The sequence below is a fragment of the Tachyglossus aculeatus genome, chromosome 5 (genome assembly GCF_015852505.1).
Source record: "Tachyglossus aculeatus isolate mTacAcu1 chromosome 5, mTacAcu1.pri, whole genome shotgun sequence".
NCBI lineage: Eukaryota > Metazoa > Chordata > Mammalia > Monotremata > Tachyglossidae > Tachyglossus > Tachyglossus aculeatus.
In genome coordinates this window covers 83,637,800-83,657,905 of record NC_052070.1, presented here as the reverse complement: position 1 = coordinate 83,657,905, position 20,106 = coordinate 83,637,800, and the positions used below count along the sequence as shown (strand labels likewise).

The 20,106-nt window shown below is 41.4% G+C and overlaps 1 protein-coding gene across 1 annotated transcript in view; it reads left to right on the top strand.

The window, feature by feature from the left end:
- Positions 1 to 20,106, top strand: part of UNC5D (unc-5 netrin receptor D) — a 558,705-nt gene that overhangs the window by 517,170 nt on the left and 21,429 nt on the right. Inside the window, exons 16-17 of the mRNA XM_038747340.1 lie at positions 10,855 to 11,019; positions 14,993 to 15,171. Coding sequence (XP_038603268.1) covers positions 10,855 to 11,019; positions 14,993 to 15,171 — 344 coding nt within the window. The remainder of the gene's footprint in view (positions 1 to 10,854; positions 11,020 to 14,992; positions 15,172 to 20,106) is intronic.

Genomic DNA, 20,106 nt, shown 5'->3' with positions numbered 1-20,106 from the left:
AATTCCCAAACGATACCTCTAAATGTAACTATAACAATGACTTTGTAAATAGGCTGAGGGTGTGACAGAAGGAGCCCCTCAAAACAGAGGTATATATGAGCAGAAGGCTGTGCACTCTCAGGTTATGCAGAGAGCAAGTGTGAGTTTATCATTGACACAATCTGAAATTAAGGTAGCACAGTCCAGCCCTGGGATCTTTTTGACTTTCCTATGTAAACCAAACACAGGACATAACACCTCCCCTTCATAATGTAATCAGGAGGAATTCTCAAGGGAAAAATTATTTTCTTACTTAAGAGGTGGAAGACAGGTGTGACCCTTTGCACTTTTTTCAGCTCAGCATTTCTAAATTGGGGATTCAAAACTTGGTGAGAACAATGTCCATTTCCAGTTTGTTCATGACAAAAATAATGTCTTTGGAGAATTATCACCTGACCATGATTATTCAGTTTGAAATAGGGCCTAGAAAAATCCCTTGTCCCTCCCAAACCCCACTTTTTTTGAATGGTTCAGCACTTTCCTTATGGCAAGATGAGTTTTCTGTGAATAAGTGCATTGTTTGTGGTGTATAAAAACCTAGATATATCCATCCTTGGGTGAGCAATATTCCTAGTTCCTAGTCCAAATTGAACTTCAGGGTGCTGTTAAAACAAGTCCTGCTAGTCATGTAAATTCTTCAGTATTAATCTTTATGGGTTAGAAGGGCTTCACTTTGTTGAATCTAATGTTAGTGGCAGCGTCCAAAGTAACTATTAAGTTTATTGCTTGGTGATAAAAATTCAGATGAAAGAACCATTACCTTGCAGCAGTACTTAAGCACTGATTTACCAGAGCAGGGTCTACTGTGGGTCCCATGTAAGGATATCTGGGGCATCAGCCAGGGAACTTTAGACAAGGCATCTGAAAAACACAAAGTCACAAACCATGATCTTGCAGAAACAGCCCAAACACACTTTAGTATCAGAATGGACTTGTTTGGATGTAGGTATTATATATGTAGGTAAATATTTACATTTTATAATTGAGTGTAAGTGAATGGTTTTGAAAGTCAAGACACCATGTTTCTTCAAAACTAGCAGTGTTTCATTCCTGTTTTGTCTCTCTGGCCTAAGGACCTGCCTCCAGGACAGCCTCCCAAATTAACATAAAACACAACAATATCTCTGCACTCCTTTATTATGCTTCTGGAAAAATACTATGTTCCTCGAAGTTCCCCAGTTTGTTAGAATGCTTGCCATTTTGTGCTCAATGAGGGACAAGGTGGATGTCTAATTCACACCTTCATACTCTTTTTCAGTACTTAGTACAGTGCTCTGCACACCATAAGCACATAATAAACTTCTACGCCACGCAGTACAGTGTCTGTGACTGCTGTTAGGGTATTAACCTGTTGAGAGATGTTATGTTTGGTTTAAACAAATATAAAGAGTTAGTTTACTTACAAACTCGGTGAAAACAGAGAATGGCTTATAATTTAACAGGGTAGAAAAGCAGACAATTCATAAATAGTTGATAGAAAATGAGTAAGTGTTACTAAATAGCGTGCTAAGGTGGCTGAGGGAAAATTAAGCCTGGGATTGTAGGGAAATGAATCAGAGAATGCCTCTTGGAGGCAGTGCCTTTTTAGGAGGGCCCTGAAGAAAGAAAATGACAGAGTTTGGTGAATCTGAGGCAATGAGGGGCAAGTGGAAGTTTTGCAAGTGTGGAAATTGCAATCAAACAGTCAGTCAGTGGTATTTAAGTGCTTACTGTGTGCAGGGAATTGTTCGAAGGGAATGGGAGAGTATATTACAACAGACTTGGTAGACCCTGTGCACAATGAGCCTGAGAAGCAGGGTGGCTTAGTGGAAAAAGCACAGGCTTGGTAGTCAGAGGTCATGGGTTCTAATCCCAGCTCCCCCAACTTATCAGCTGTGTGACTTTGGGCAAGTCACTTAACTTCTCTGTGCCTCAGTTACCTCATCTGTATAATGGGAATTAAGACTTCTAAGCCCCATGTGGGACAACCTGATTACCCTGTATCTACCCCATCACTTAGAACAGTGCTTGTCAAATTGTAAGCACTTAACAAATATCCTTATTATTATTATTATTATTACAGTCTAGAGGGAGAGACAGACATCAAAATAAATTATGGATATATGCATAAGTACTGTAGGTTTGAGGTGAGGTGACTATCAAATGCTTAAAGGGTACAAATCCAAGTTCAAGGGTAATGCAGAAGTGAGAGGGAGTAGGGGAAATGAAGGCTTAGTCGGGGAAGGCCTCTTGGAGGAGATGTAATTTTTAATAAGGTTTTAAAGGTGAGAAAAGTGGTGGTCTGTCAATCAATCAATTGTATTTATTGAGCACTTAGTGTGTGCAGAGCACTTGGGAGAGTACAGTATAATAGAGTTGATAGACAGAATCCCAGCCCACAGTATGGAGGGGGAGGGAGTTCTATGCCAGAGGGATAATGTGAGCATGGGGTCAGTGACAAGATAGATATCAAAATTGCACTTGGATCTGTGACAATTGTACATTTGGTATGTGCCACATCTTCAACTCCAATACGCTTACAGATGTAGCTATAAATTTTAAGTTATACATTACTTATTAGTATCAATGTCTGTCTCCCTCTCTAGACTGTAAATTGTAGTGGACAGAGAATGTGTCTACCAATTCTGTTGTATTGTAATAATGATAATCATAATTATGATACTTGTTAAGCACTTACTATGTGCCAAGCACTGTTCTAAACACTGGGGTAGATATAAGTTAATCAGGTTGGACACAGTCCCTGTCCCACATAGGCTCACAGTCTTAATCCCCATTTTACAGATATGGTAACTGAGGCCCAGAGAAGTGAAGTGACTTGCCTAAGGTCACACTGCAGACATAAGATGGAGGCAGGATTAGAACCCAGGTCCTTCTGACACCCAGATCAATGCTGTATCCACTAAGCCTTGCTTCTTCCCACTAGACCATGCTGCTTACTTGGAGGACCCCCTTGCTCACATCCTCACATGTTGCTTCTGCTTCACACTGTTAGACTAGAAAGGGACCCCCAACTCTGTTGTATTGTACTCCCCCAATGCCCAGCACAGTGCTATTTACACAGCAAGTGCCCAAAAAATACCACTGACTGATTTATTGATTGACTCAAAAATGAGAAACGGGGAGACAGGGAGGAGAAGGGGAATCTGCCCTGGTTATACCATCCCACTAGGGAGGCTTCCAGCTCCCATTCTCTGTCTTTACTCACCAAATGTCCCCACGCCCATCCCAGTGGGGGCTTAGCAAATACCACCCCAGGGGGAGCTCAGCAAATACCACTGCCCTCCCCCACACCACGTGGCCTCCATCTCCTCATCCACCTTGCCCCCACCATACTCTCCTAAATGTTTAGTACAGAATTCCGTGCATAGCAAGCACTCAATAAATAAATAAATAATAATAAATAATAATGGCATTTATTAAGCGCTTACTATGTGCAAAGCACTGTTCTAAGCGCTGAATGCCATTGATTGATTCGATTATTAAAGTACAATGAGTAGTAGTTAATAAAGTGAATGGGCTGGTTGTACTAGGGAATCAGCAAGGTAAGATAGGAAAAGGAAATCTAACTGGGTGCTTAAAAATCAATAGTAAGGAGTTTCTGTTTGATATGGAGGAGGATGAGCTACTACTGGAGGTTCCTGAGGAAGAGGGAAATATGAACTGAACAGTGTTTTTTAGGAAAATGATTTGGGCAGCAGAGTGAAGTATGAACTAGAGAGAGGAGAGAAAAGAGGCAGTGAGGTTATTGAGGCAAATGATACAGGAGTCAAGTAAGGATAGGATGAGTGCTTGGATCAGCATAGTAGCAGTTTGGATGGAGAGGAAAGGGTGGATTTCGATGATATTGGGAGAGTAGAACTGACAGGATTTGGTGACAGATCGAATATGTGAGTTGAATGAGAGAGATGAGTCGAGGATGACACCAAGGGTATGGGCTTGTAAGACAGGGAGGATGGTGGTGCTGTCTTCAGTGATGGTAGATTTGGGAAGAGACATTGTTTATATGTTGCCAATTTGTACTTCCCAAACGCTTAGTACAGTGCTCTGCACATAGTAAGCGCTCAATAAATACGATTGATTGATTGATTGATTTGGGTGGAAAGATTAGTTTTGTTTTGGACCTGTGACTTTCAGGCACCTAGTACTGTACTTTGAGCACAGTAGGTGCTCAAACAGTTACTACTGAATGAACGAAAAGCATAAGCAATAGTTTAAAAACACAAAAACAGAATGAGATAATTGAAGGATTTGGTTAAACTCCTCTTTACCCGCATGACAGATAGGGACTGTGTCCAACATGATTATCTGTATATACCCCAGAACTTACCATATTGTATGGCATATGGTAAATTTTTAACAAATGTTATTATTATTGTCATTATCATTATTACCTGGAATGTAGTTAGCAGTCTAGAAGACAGTAGCTAGGTAACAGGGAGTACATTGATGTAAAAGTCAATCCCAAACCTTTGTTTTTTCCAAAAAACAATGGGGAGCTATCAGTGAATTTGGAGGAGAGGAGAGATATGTTCCAACAAACATTCTGGAAGGATGAGGCATGCATTTCCTCTTTCTAACTATCTTTTCACTGTTCACAACACCACTACCTTCCCTTTCTCAGAAATTCAGAGTCTCACTGTCAAGTTGAATGCTTTCTGTCATTTATCACCCATATTCGGTCCATCTCTAAATCCTTCCAGTTCCTCCTGTACAGTGATTCACAGATAAGGACTATCCTCTCCACTGTTACTATAGTAACAGTATAGAAGCAGCACGGCTCAGTGGAAAGAACATGGGCTTTGGAGTCAGAAGTCATGGGTTCAAATCCCAGCTCCGCCACATGTCTGCTGTGTGACCTTGGGCAAGTCACTTAACTTCTCGGAGTCTCAGTGACCTTATCTGTAAAATGGGGATGAAGACTGTGAGCCCCATGTGGGACAACCTGATCACCTTGTATCCCCCCCCCAAGCACTTAGAACAGTGCTTTGCACATAGTAAACGCTTAACAAATGCCATCATCATCATTATTATTATTATTAACTATCCTAGACTCATCACTGTCTGGCTAGGTTCCTGTTCAGCCTTTCTTTCAGGTTTTCTACACTTTAATCCTCTCTCCTCTTCAGTCCTGCCTATATTTAAATGTGGTTGTGTTCAGTTCTTCCAGAAGTTGTGTTTTCACCCTGCATTTTGCATAGAATATGATGGCAAATTTTGGGAATGTTCTTCCAGCCACACATGTCTGACTTGACACAGCTTGACACTGTCAGAAGAAAATGATTGTGTGCATGTGCTCAGCAGCAGACAAGGGACATTTCTACAGTGCAAGTACTGCATGTGGCTTAGTGGAAAGAGCATGGGCCTGGAAGTTGGAGGGCCTAGGTTCTAAACCTGCTCTGCCACTTGTCTGTTGTAGGATTTTGGGCAAGTCACTCATCTTCTCTGTGCCTCAGTTTCCTCATCTGCAAAATGGGGATCAAGACTGTGAGCTCATGTGGGACTTGGATGTGTCTAACATGATTTCTTGCATCTACCCCAGGGCTTAGTACAATACCTAGAACATAGTAAACACTGAACACCATAAAAGTAAAATGATAATAGTAAAAGTCAATGCCTCAATTTTTTCCTCTCTAAAATGGGGATTAAATATCGATCAAGCAGTCAATCAGGTTGCCGTTCTCCGTAGACTGTGAGTCTCTTGAGAGAAAAGAACTGTGTCTGACTGTGTTATCTTGTATCTATACCAGTGCTTAGGACCTAGTAAGTGTTTAACAAATACTGTTATTATCATTATTTTCCTTAATATGCATTTCTGCAGCAACACAACCTCAACAATATTGGAGAATTGGATAAATTATCTTTTAAAAACTATTTTCAGAATTTATCACTACCCTCCTCAAAATCCTCCAAAAGATACCCATTTTTTTCTTACATAAAACCTTGTCTTTATGGCTGTTGCCTTTTTTTGTGGTATTTGTTAAGCACTTACTATGTGCCAGACACTATACTAAGCACTGGAGTGGATGCAAGCTAATCAGATTGGACATAGTCCATGTCCCACTTGGAGCTCACGGTTTTAAAAAGGCCCATTTTAAAGATGAGGTAATTAAGGAAAGAGAAGTTAAATGACTTGCCCAAGGTCACACACAAGACAAATGGCAGAGCTGGGGTTCAGTAAGAGGTCCCCTGACTAGGTCCATGCTTTTTCCACAAGGCCACACCGCTTCCCTTTTAGCCTCTTCTCTACTGTCTTTCTGCTCTGTTCTTCCCTTTACTCACTGGCTCACACTCTTCACTGCTCCTTATCTATGTTTCTAATTGAAGGTTATAAATAATAAATATGTAATATTGAGGATGATAAGATAAACCAAAGAGGGAGGAATCTGGAAGCGGAGAGACCAATGAGAAAGTTGTTACCTTAATCCAAAAGGGGTGATTTGGGCTATTATCAGTTACAAAATTGTAAGAGTAAAGTGTAAGAGCCAGATCTGGAAAGTACTATTGAAAAAGACGTGACTGCATCTAGAGCAGATTAAGAGAAGTAAATGGATGACATTATGGGTTTGTGGGATGGAGATTGATGTTTGACTAAGTTAGAATAGACAATTGAGGTTTAGTAGAGAAGATGGACATATTAAGTTTAAGATGCCAGCAGATTATCCAGATGGATTTTCAAAGCTCACTTGATCCAGCACCCTGCCTCCAGGCCTGTGGCTATCAAAATTCATTGATTCATTCGTTCATTCAATCGTATTTATTGAGCGCTTACTGTGTGCAGAACACTGTACGAAGTGCTTGGGAAGTACAAGTTGGCAACATATAGAAACAGTCCCTACCCAACAACGGGCTCACAGTCTAGAAGGGGGAGACAGAAAACAAAACAAAACATGTAGACAGGTGTCAAAATCATCAGAACAAATGGAATTAAAGCTATATGCATAATTAACAAAATAAATAGATTAGTAAATATGTACAAGTAAAATAGAGTAATAAATCTGTACAAATATATACAAGTGCTGTGGGGAGGGGAAGGAGGTAGGGTGGGGGCGATGGGGAGGAGGAGAGGAAAAAGGGGACTCAATCTGGGAAAGCATCCTGAAGGAGGTGAGCTCTCAGTAGGGCTTTGAAGGGAGGAAGAGAAAAATGGTTAAGCTATCACTCCAAAGGCCATGATCCATCCCTAGTTCTCCATGTATCTTTCACCACTCACTTTGATTCAGATCACCCTGATGCTTTCTTTTATCTGCTCCTAGGAGCATCCAGCCTAGGCTTTGATAGGGCTCCAGGTTTAAAATGTCACTGGGAAGCCCATGGTGACTGAGGGGCATAGGCATGGCCTGCACAAGGCTGGACATGGGAGAAACAGAAGAGATTGACACATGATGCTACAGGGGAGGACCAGGAAACACTGGCCTGAATGGAATCACTCCCTTCTCTTCCTCCTCTTTCTCCCCATCTTTTCCTCCTGACCATATTTCACATTCCTCTTCACCCTCCTTCTCCTCCTCCCTCTTACTTTTCCCTTTGGCTTCATTGTTTCTCATCACTCCCTCAGTCCTCTTCCACCCTCCCTAACCCTCACCACCCCTGCAAATGCTAGTGGTCCCAGCCAACTCAATCAATAAGTCAACCAATGATGTTTACTAAGTGCATAGTGTGTGCAGAGCACTGTACTAAGTGCTTGGAAAAGTACCACCCTAGTAAACACTTAAAAAAAAGCCATAAAAAAAATGATCCCCAAGAAACTGCAGGTGAGCTCTGGAGGCTGTGGCATAGGATGATTCTACCTCTAAAATTGTCCCCAGAGATGTGGATTTACCATAGCTAGAATTTTCCCTCCTCTTAGTTTCTGCACTTTAGAAAAGAATGAACAGCCTAACACAGACAAGAAGTAATACAAAAGAAAGCAAAAGACTCGGGACAGAAACAGACTCTGAAAAGGAAATACGTATTTAAAGAGGAGAAATGGACTTTCGGGTGACTGTTCTGATGACCAAGGTGGCCAGCCAAATCAGCCAGGGAACTTGCTTACCAACTTTGTTATATTGTATTTGCCCAAGTGCTTAGTACAATGCTCTGCACACAGTAAGTGCTCAATAAATACCATTGATTGATTGATTTAAGGAGATGCCTGGTGCACAGGAGGTGGAGTGAAATAGGAGAGGTGGAGCTGTGGCTGATGGAGATCCAAGAGCCAGCTGGCAGTCAGGGCTGTTATGACCCTCAGAACACTCATCCTGAGACTTTTTCTTTTACTGGAGCAGAGTTCTGTCCAGTCCCAGCTTAATTCTGGCCCTGGGTGGTGTACAATTTCTCACACAGAAGGGCAATCATATTTTTACCACTTCATAACCCTTCTGCCCATTCTAGCCCCTACCAGGAGCAGGAATACTCTATCAATGCCTTGCTCTGTTATCCTGGGAGTTGGAAGTCCAAACTTAGAAGTCTCCCTACAAGCTACTTGGATTTTTTAATTACTTTAATCGGGTTTCCCTTGAACCCTTTCTGGTTGGGTTTGGGGGAGGAGTTGCTGTTCCAAACAGTGAACAAAGTAATAAACAAAGCTCCATGAAGTCAGACTGTCACTTCTCCAGGATGAAAGCAGCTGTCTTTCCCAGCGTGCTCTGCATCTTGGAGAACTCAGCATCTATCTCCTGCTAAGATATGATTTACAATCTCTCCATCTGCTGGAAATGTAATTATAATGGGAATCAAACTGAAAACATTTCCGGAATACTTTAAACACCCATAACTTTGCCATACTTTGTCCTCCGATATTACTTTCCACATAATTCTTTTCAGCTCAGTAGAGTTGTCTTTTTTTTTTTGCAATATATAAATGAAAACAAAGATGATTACCCGGGAAAGGCACTAATCACAGTTGCTGCAATCTTATTATTTGTTAATGTTTTGATGATCAGTATTTGTAGCTGCTACTCAAGATAATGAAAAAGAATACCCGTCTGATACTATTTTGAAATTAGATTTTTTTGTAAAATACTTTGTTGTTGTTGATAGGAGGGGAGATTTGTTGAAAAGGGTAATTGTCTTAAGGGGACCAAACTAGTCTTTATCCAAGATTTTTAAAGTCTCCGAACAGGCCTGGGAAGGAGAATATTTCAGGCAGAAACAAGTAGAACTGTGTCAAAAATCACTAAAAGGAATTGGGCCCATTGCCCAGGTTTTTCAGGGGGACTTTGGCTTTGAACTAGGTGCACTAAAGAATACTCTCTATAATAAGTGTCCTGACCATTTAGGGAGCTGAGAAGCACAAGGAGAACTCATCTTATTTGGGAAAAAAGATATCATTTGAGTGCCATCCCCATATGAATTTTCCCACTAGGGAAAGGCCAGCAGGGGTTGTTGACCCTGAACTGACAATGGAAAAGATTAACTTCAGGAGTTTTCTGGATCTGTATCTTAAGATGGGTTAGATCACTAGCTCATGGAAGGCAGTGATTGTGTGTCTTGTTTCAGCTGTACTTTCCTGTGGTCACTGCTTTGCACTCAGATGCTTAATAAATATCAGTGATGATGGCTTCAGAATAATCAAGATTAGAGATACCTTCTGCTTTTCTGCTCATTAAGGATGCAGGCGATTAGTGTGGTTAAGAAGGCCAGGAAGCATTGTGGGGTGGATTGAAGGGAAGCATCTTGTTAATAGTGGGGCATACTCTAGCACAGGGCCATGGTTCTACCTTGGGGTGGTTCCATTTCTGAGGTTAAATTCCATCCTCTGGCTTTGGGTGTGTGTCTTCCTGCCCAATCCTTTCAGTGCTACTGAATATGAAGAGAGAGAGAGAGAGAGAGAGAGAGAGAGAGAGAGAGAGAGTGTGTGTGTGTGTGTGTGTGTGTGTGTGTGTGTGCGCACGTGAGTGCACACACGGATTGGGGGGGGGGGCACTGTGGAACTTTAGATAGCTGAAGCACGAATGCACGCATGCACATGTTCCAACCCCCAAACCTGGACATATTTTGGAGGGGATAGGGCCCATGCTCAGCCCCACTGGTTAACAATATGAAGCAGTATGATCTAGTGGATAGAGCATGAGTTTGGGAATCAGGAGAATCTGGGGTCTAATCCTGATCCTACCACGTCTGCTGTGTGACCTTGGGAAAGTCAGTTAACCTCTCTGTGCCTTAGTTACCTCATCTGTAATATAGAGATTACGATTGTGAGCCCCATGTAGGTGATGGACTATGTCCAAGCAAAATGGTTTAGTACAGTGCCTGGCACCTAGTAAACACTTAAAAAAATGCCATGAAAAAATGATCCTCAAGAAACTTCAGGTGAGCTCCGGGGGCTGTGGTGTAGGATGATTCTACCTCTAAAATTGTCCCGAGAGATGTGGACTTACCAACTAGCTAGATCTTTCCCTCCTCTTACTTTTTTGCACGTTAGAGAAGAATGAACAGCCCAGCACAGACAAGAAGTATGGAAAAGAAAGCAAAAGACATGGGACAGAAGCAGACTCTGAAAAGGAAATACCTATTTAAAGAGGAGAAAGATGATTCTCTTTTGCATGGCATTGTTTTTAATCTTTCACGTCACTGAACAAAATCCAAGCTTGCAGTAATTTTGGAATTCAAATGTTATCTATTGGAATTGGCATTAATTAGTTTTGTGCTGCTCGGCATACAGCGGAACATTATTACAAAAGCAATTCCACCGAAGGCATGGTTGCAATTATCCTTGCTATTATTATTATTATTTCTGTATTATTATTTCTCTCGTGTTCTGCACCGGTGTTGGCTAAGCTCCAAGTCTCATCCGTCCCTCTGCTTCCCTCCTCACTCCCCCTTCCCCTCTTCCAGGAGGTTCCATTCTCTCGCGTTTGGTGCAGTAACCGGCAGCCCCTGCACTGTGCCTTTTCCCTGGAGCGCTACACTCCCACCACCACCCAGCTTTCCTGCAAAATCTGCATCCGGCAGCTCAAGGGTCATGAACAGATCCTCCAAGTGCAGACTTCAATCCTAGAGGTAAGACTCCAGCAAGTGTCTCTTGCTGACCGGCGCCAAACCCTTGGCTTAATCTTGTTCCAGATAATAATTGATGCTGATTTTAAATCAGGGATGATGACATGACCAAGGTAATCCCAGAAAGCACTACGTGATTTAAAGATAGTTTCCAATCCATTTCTGAGGTATATAGCCAGGTGCCAGCTATGAGTCATAATGGCCTTGGTCAAGAAGCCATTCTGAGGAAGCCAACTTTGTTCATATCTAGACATGTTGAGAAAGAATTTGGAAATAGGCCTCCCTGGCAGCACTTTCCATTCTGGTTTACCTGGTTAGAATTGTCTGGAGACTAAGTAGTTCTGATTAGGTTTGTCAGAGTGGTTAACAGATGGTCTGTGTGCTGTGTGTGTGTGCGCAAAATCTCACATACGCACACACCCAAATTACCATTAGGGAACTGCTTGTAATTGTTAAGTCCCAAATGTGTGTTTGACCATTAGCTGTTAACACTATGTCACTTTTATCATGATAGCAATTATCATGTGTGCCAAACTGCCGCTGTTAAACCCGCAAATGGATGTTGGCACAAAGACTGCACCATGTTCCATAGCTCTTTGTCTCGAAATTGACAGCTGTCTTAGCTGACGTATCATTCTTGGCATTTGTTATCTCCAATTAATATTAGATGCTTAATGGACTTATGGATGGATGAACAGGATTTTAAGAAGCCAGGCTCCTGTGTCAGGTCATAGACTGTTTAAAACAATATATTTCAAGTAAAGGATAAATTATGGGAAAGGTTATAAATATCATGAGAGGACAGCTGGAGTGAGAGTGACCTGTCATCAGAAAATCCAGTGTACAATGCTAGTCCTCCACCAGCAAATCGGCCACAGTGGCACTGAACAGGTGCACAAAACAATGCTGGGTAAAGGAGTTTAAATATGACCTTGCCTCAAGGAGGCATCTTCTGTTAGCACACCAAAATCTAAATAATTGTAAAGGAAATCACTTATAAAAGTTCTTTCCAAGCAAACAGTGTATTTGAATTACTGTATTGGGAAGGAATGTTCTAAATCAATGAATGTAGTTTTAGATGACTAGACCTCTGTTGTTTTCAAACAATAGGATTCTGTTAATCTGTTTCAAAATCGGGGTTTATAAAGAAAGTGTCCTTTGTGATAATTAACTTAATTGGTAACTAATCATCTGGACAGGTTTAAAGACAAATGACTGAGCTAAATTCTTCAACTTCTCTCTGGCAGTAGGTTGGCATTTGGGGGCTCCTGCATTCAGTCTAAGGCCACCCAAATGCTGGTGTTTAATAAAGCTACTTAGGAGTTTACACATCAGAAGAGCATATATGATGAAATGCAGAAAGATTGCTGGGACTGCTAGGGTAAGCTTTATCAGATGGAAACTTTGAAGTGTAAAATTCTGGGGATTTATTTTCAAAAAAGACAGGCTTCTTTTAACTGGTTTTACTCCTGCTGGTGGTGCTTCTCAGCTCACCATCCAAAACAACTTAATCCTTTGGGGAATCCTCTAGTATTTACTTCAACAGGGCAAGATGAAGGTAATTTTCCTTGCTTATTTGCTCTCTGAAACCTTTAGGTCTCTTTAACGGAAAAGGTGGCTTTATTATGTCAGTTTTCCAAATTCCTCTATTGTTTTAGCTCTCCACTGAGGAGATCAACAACTGTCTCTTCAAGCATCCCTTGCTTCCAAGCCATCTCACTAAACGAAATGAGGGATGATTTTATTTCAGCCTTCATGAAGAAGCCAGAGCCTATTGTGAGCTCGCTGTGGACAGGAGTGTGTCTGTTTTTTGTTATATTGTACTCTTCCATGTGCTTAGTACAGTGCCTTGCACACTAATTGCTCAATAAATACAATTAAATGAATGTATGAACAGTGGGCTGAGATCCCCATTTCTCAGAAGTTGGTAGAACTTCAGATTTAGTCATAGCATGGAGCCTGCTCTTTCCAGCAAATAGGGAGGAACCAGTCACTTGAGAGACAGCAATTCTTTGGGGCCTCAGCTTATGAATTACTATCAATTAATTGCCCTGTCTGTGTGTTTATTTTTGGAAAGAGGATCCAGGGGACATAAGAAGGATAGATAGGGTGGTGACTTTCTCAGCAGACCCTAGGGAAGGAGTCAGTGTGTCCTGGGAATAGACACAGTTTACCATGATTCTTTGCTCTTCAGTCAATCAATCATATATATTGAGAGTTTACAGTGTGTAGAGCACCAAATTTTTGGGAGAATATAGCAGAACCCCAGGAAAACAATGCTGGGAGCTGGTGAAATTCCCCAGAAAAGCAGGGGAGGCACAAGAGGAAAATATCTGATGCCATCTACCACTTCACCAAGGATGCCTTTTTTCCACCTCTTTGGTGATCTTGAGAAATCTGTGAATGAGAAAAACCAAAATAATGGTGTAAGATACTGTCTTCGCTTCGGCTTGGCTCAACGTATTGTCAACTTGTAAGTATGAGTGTTAAACCCTTCAAATGCTGAATTCTGCCCCTCTGAAATGTTTTAACTCTTTAGGGTCTGCACCCCATTTGATAAACCTATTCATTCTTTTAAATTCACAAGACTTACCTTGAGAATACTGTCTTCCTTTCCATTTGTGCATGCATGTATTCCTTCAGGGTTTGAGCTAATTATGTTGCATTTTGCTAGTAGAGAATACATCAGGATCTGGGCAGGCTTAGCAACAAAGGACTCTGGGTTTCTTTTAAAGCCTAGTCCAGCACTAGGTCAACCAATGCCTATTTGTGAATGACATCTGGTCTCCCAGATATTAGAGAGAGCCAAGAAATTGTCCATATGCTGTAGAATAGGGAAATGCCCCAAGCAATTTCTTATCACCCTCACTCTTTGTAAAATATTGCTGCAGAGTCCTTTTCGGGGAAAAAGTAGCCTACGTAGAAATTGTGCAAATTACAATTTTCTCTTCAAGCACATTTAGTCATGTGGCTGATTTTCTTATCCATCTCCAAAGATGGTGGAAGTATGGTGGTAACTTTACTATAACAAAAAAGACTGAATGCTTGGAGCTCCTCATTGCTTTACAATGTCCTTAGTTACCCATGTAGCAGTTGCTTATCTCAAGTATGCAGGGCATGAAATCTACTGTTCCACTGCATATTTAATTTAAACAATCAAGAAATGTGATGTATCTGCAGGATTCTTTTTGCCTAGCTCAGGTGGATTTTGCATTGTCCCATAAATGTTTATAAAGTGTCTGGTGACATCATCAATGCCATCATGCCCTGAAATGATATGAAATTTGTAACTTTCTAATAAAATGAGAGGTCTCACCGATTAAGGTGTAGTTGTCAGAAAATAGTCTCTAAAAAGAATCTTTGTGATTTCTTCATATGTTTTTTTTTTTCCAATCAGGCATAAATGCTCTTAGCTTTTTCTCAATGGGGCTATCAGAATATCAGAATATTGAGATGAGCTGATTTCTCCCAGAAATAGAACTTCTTAGAACTCAGCAGATGTGCCAAACAACATAGAATACCACACCTTCTCCCATTAAGCAGTAGCATTTACTGAACAAACTGGAGAAACATCCTATAAAAGGACTCAGAAACAGATGTATGTCAGTAAAGCATCTCAGCAAAGATATGCTGTGAGTCAAGACACTCAGATGTAGTTGCTACTTTTCTTGCCATCATCACTCTTTCAAGTCAGTAAAATCAGAGATAACTTTTTTATCCTTTATACCTTCAAAGAGGGGGAACCTCTATGTAAATAGTTACTCACCAAGGGCAAGTAACAATTTATGCTTAATGTGTAGTAAAATATTTATGTGTTGTATTGGCTAGTGTGTTGCTGATTTAAGGTGACTAATATTAACAACTGAGCACATTTATGATCTGGGTTTATATGGTTCAAAGTAGCATATAACAACATAAGTGTCCGACAGAGCTAAAATATTTGGCTAAAAACCTTTTCATTTTGTTCTTTCTCTAGAATGAAAGAGAAACTATCACTTTCTTTTCCCAAGAGGACAGCACTTTCCCTGCACAGACTGGCCCCAAAGCCTTCAAAATCCCCTACTCCATTAGACAGAGGATATGTGCAACGTTTGACACACCCAATGCCAAAGGCAAAGACTGGCAGATGTTAGCACAGAAAAACAGCATCAACAGGTAATGGAAGTTTACTAGGGTGGACCAAATTTCAAAATGGCAAAAAAAATAAAGGGTGGGGGCTGGCAGTCAGTGTTCCTACTTGCCTCCAGTTGTATTTATCGTTTCCTCTGGCTACAATTCTTGGTTCGGATAAACTGTGGTGGTGGGGAAGAATGGGTATAGTACAATTCTCAGTATTCCTCTGTTGTTTCCAGGAACTACCATGGAAAATGGATTATTAAGTGGGATTTTGCATTTCAGAACCCAGAACTTCATGAGTTTATCACCTCCTGTACCATAATGTCCCCATATTACAGCTTGAGCAAGGTGAATGATCAGACCATGCCTCGCTACGCTAGGAGAACTGCAGGAACTAAGCATCTATGAGTCAGTGGTACACCTGGAGACCTCCATCATCTTGAGATTTACTGAGCACCCCCTGGCTGTATTGAGTGCAGAGTTCGGTTCCCAAGCATAGATTAGATTTGGACCACCCTCCCAGCAAAGAAGTTTCAGGAGAATCAGAGGCGACAAGAGGGAAGCGTGTTTGATCACTGTACTCTCCCAAGGGCTTAGTATAGTGCTCTGCACCCAATAGACACTCAATAAATGCTATAGATTGATTGACTGATTGAAGACATTTGTAATACCCCTACAGGCCTAGTATATAGAGTATGGGCCTGGGAGACAGAAGGACCTGGGTTCTAATTCCCAATCTGCCAAATGTCTGCTGTGTGACCTTGGGCAAGTCTCAACTTCTCTGGGCCTCAGTTACCTCGTTGGTAAAATGATGATTAAGTGTGTGAGCCCCATGTGGGACAGGGACTGTGCCCAACCTGGCTAACTTGTATCTACCTCAGCACTTAGAACAGTGCTGGCACATAGCAAGCCCTTAACAAGTGACATTATTATGATTATTATTAAAATGCAGGTATCATAGCCATAGAGAAGATTGGATAACAACAGCTCAGTAAATCTTTTGTTTGGTCCTCTGCTTAACTTAGAGCACACTACTAATTGCATTGGACTTCCTGGTTCAGTTTTCTACTTCCTTATCTAGCATTTATTGGTTGCTCAGCGTGCTGCCAGATGACATGTTTTCATGCCAGCTTTAAGACCTGTGTTGTTTATATGCATTTAGCCATCTTTAGATTTACAGTCAGTTGGTTGCCTCTGGCTGATTAGATGAAACATTTTACTATTATGTCAATCAATCATTCTGTGATATTTATCGTGTTTACCATGTGCAGAGCACTATACTGAGCATTTGGGAGAGTTCAGTACAGCAGAGTTGATAGACACATTCCCTGTGTGTCTCATTGAGACCTGTAGAGCATAATCATTTGCATACAGTAATTCCCAGATAACTGTTTCTGGGACTTCAGATGTTGCTCAAAGTCTGTGGAGTTGATTTTGCAGACATACAGAAGCATTCATAGTATAACACCTTCACCTAGGTCTCTTTTTAGGCTTCTTCCAGCATGGAGGTGCAGAATAAATTGAGCAGGACTGGGCCAACTACAAATAGGGACAGGGCACTCTTGATCCATCCAGCCCTGCCACTAGGAAGTGGCCTCTGAACCTTGATGAACATTTCAGCGCAGCCAAATTTGCTAAGCAATTTCCAGAGTCCACATGTGGTGATGGTATCCATTGCTTTTAGAAGGGGTATGAGAACTGTATACACTGAGAAGCAGCTTGGCTTAGTGGATAGAGCACAGGTCTGGGATTCAGAAGAACTTGTTCTAATCCTGGCTCAACATATTTCTGCTGTGTGACCTTGGACAAGTCACTTAACTCCTGCGTTCCTCAATTACCTCATCTGTAAAATGGGGATTAAGAGTATGAGCTTCATGTGGGATAGGATCTGTGTCCAACCTAATTAACATGTATCTACCCCACTGCTTAGAACAGTGCTTGGCATATAGTAAGCACTTAACAAGTATCATTATTACTGTTATTACATCTGACAAACAGAAGTGATTGAGAATGCTAAACCATGTTGTGCTCTGAAAGCAAATTGGGATTACAGGATCGTGTGGTTACTGATATCCTATAGTACTCTAATACTCTAGGCTCTTGCCAGCTGTGTGAAGAACAATGCTATGCCTTGATAACTGCTGCAATCTGACTGTCTGCCTTTCTTCTTGAAGATGGTGATGATGCTAATAATTGTGGAATGTTGTCTGACTATCCTTCCCCTAACTTGCACCAACAAACCATTTTCTGAGTTAAGGGATTTGGGGGTGGTGAAGAGGGATGTTTTAAGGAGGAAATTGCAAAGTGTTTGAGAATTAAAGTAGACAATGGTGAGAGTGAGTTAATAAGACTGAGTTGGAAACATAGATTCTTTTTGCTATCAGGAATTCCCCACTAGGAGTGAGGCTAGAGATAGCGGTGCATGTGTTGTCTGTGATATAGTGTTCCAGTCTCTTGGCTGAAAGGTGGTGGCCAGGAAGGAAAAAAGGATAAATCAATCAATCAAAGGTATTTCACTGAGCAGTTACAGTATGCAGACCACTGTACCCAAGAGCTTGGAAGAGTACAATACAACAGAGTTGGAAATTAAATGATAGCTTAGTATTCTCACCCTGATCCCTTCCTTTTAAGTTAAGATTCTGGGCAAGAACAACTCTCTCCAAAGAAACAGCATCCAGAGAGGTTCACTGCAAAAGATAGAGCAAAAGGGGAGAAAGGTCCTGTCAAAAAGTCAGAAAGAACTTGTCTGCAAATTATCATTAGAATCAGTTGGCAAGTTTTGACTTCAAAAAGGACAGAATTTTCAAATGCTAATCAGATCTAGGAGAAAGTTTGCTTGGAAAAAGTTTGGATGGGAAGTAATAACATTTTGGGTGACCAACAAGAGGAGAAACAGTTTCCCTCCAGGCCCAGTGGCTTTTTGGTAAAATTAAATTTCTCCCTTCTAAAGCTTCTATTTTCTTTAATCCCTTGAGGCCTTCTCCATTACTTATCCATTTGCCCCAGAGAGTGGGTTAAAAATAGTATAGGAGGCCTTCAGAGTTGCTTGAGAAGCATCTTAAAAGCCTGCTATAAACATAAGAAATGCCAGAATGGATCAGCCCAAAAGACTCTCCTAAGAGGATGTTAATCAATCAATCACAGATAAGTTCACACCTCCTCCTAGACTCAATCCCTGACTAATAATGATAATAATAATAATAATGGTACTTGTTAAGTGTTTACTATGTGCCAAGCACTCTTCTAAGCACTGGGGTACATACAAGTTAAAATCCAAGTGTAAATCCAAGTGCAAGGGGGATGCTGAAGGGAGTAGGAGAAGTGGAAATGAGGGCACAGTCAGGTAAGGCCTTTTGGAGGAGATGTGTTTTTAAATAAGGCTTTGAAGGCAGGGAGACTGATCACCTGTTGAATGTGACAAGGGAGAACATTCCAGGCCAAAGGCAGGATGTAGATGAGAGTTTGGTGGAAAGACAGACAAGATCAAGGTACTTAGTTGGCATTAAAACTGCAAAGTGTGGGGGCTGGTTTGTAGTAGGAAACTGGAGAGGTAAGGTGGAGGGGGCAAGGTAATTGAGAGCTTTAAAGCCTTTGGTTTCTGTTTGATGTGGAGGTGGATGAGCAACCACTGGAGGTTTTTGCAGAGTGGGGAGGAAAGGGTGGATTTTTAGCAATGTTGTAATGGTTGAAACGGTAGGATTTGGTGACAAATTGAATATGTGCTTTGAATGAGAAAGATGAGTCAAGGATAGTGTCAAGGTATGGGTTTCTGAGATGGGGAGGGATGGTGGTGCTGTCGACAGTGATGGGAAAATCAAGGGAAGGACAGCATTTGGGTTGGAAGGTGAGTTCTTTTTTGGGCATCTTAAGTTTGAAGTGTGGATGGGACAACCAAGTAGAGATGTTCTGAAGGCAGTAGGAATTATGAGACTGCAGAGAAGGAGAAAGATTGGGGCGGAGGATGAAAAATTGTGAATCATCCACATAAAGATGGTAGTTGAAGCCATGAGAAAGAATCAGTTCTCCAAGGAAGTGAGTGTAGTTGGAGAAGAGAAAGGGACCCAGAACTGAGGCTTTAGGGACTTCCACAGATAGGGAGTAAAAAGCAGAGGAGGAGCCAGTGAATGAGGAACGAGGAGAGGACAGTGTCAGTTAAGCCAATATTGGATAAATTGAAGCAGCATGACATAGTGGATAGAGCATGGGCCTGGGTTCTAATTAGTTCTAAATTGGTTCTAATTCTGGCTCTGCCTCTTATCTGCTGGGTGACCTTGGGCAAGTCACTTCACATCTCTGGACCTCAGCTACTTCATCTGCAAAATGGGAATTGAGACTGTGAGCCCCACGGGGGACAGGGACTGTGTCCAACTGATTTGCTTGTATCCACTCCAGCATTTAGTACAGTGTCTGGCACATAGTAAGCACTTAACAAATTCTATTATTATTATTATTAAATACTTTTGATTAAGAGAGCTAATAGGTATAGTAAAGTCAGTAGCCAGAAGATTCTCTTTAACGTGGAGAATAATAATAATAATGGTATTTGATAAGTACTTACTGTGTGCTAGGCACTGTACTAAGTACTGGGGTCGCTAGAGGCAAATCAGGTTAGACACAGTCCCTCGCACATGTGGAGCTCACAGTCTCAATCCCCATTTTACAGATGAGGTAACTGAGGCACCGAGAAGTGAAGTGACTTGTCCAAGGTCATACAGCAAACCAGTGGTGGAGCTGGGGTTAGAATCCATGACTCTCTAACGCCCAGGCCCATGCTCTATCCACTACACCATGTTGCTTCTAATGGAATGGGTACCTTTGAGAGGTTTTAAGTAATGAGAAGCTATGTGCAGAACAGCATTCCAGGAAAATGGTCCATACTGCAGAGTAAACTGTGGGCCAGAGAGGGATAAAAGACTAGTTGCAAGGAGACCAGTTATAAGTTTAATGCAGCTTTCTGTTTGTGATCTGACAAGT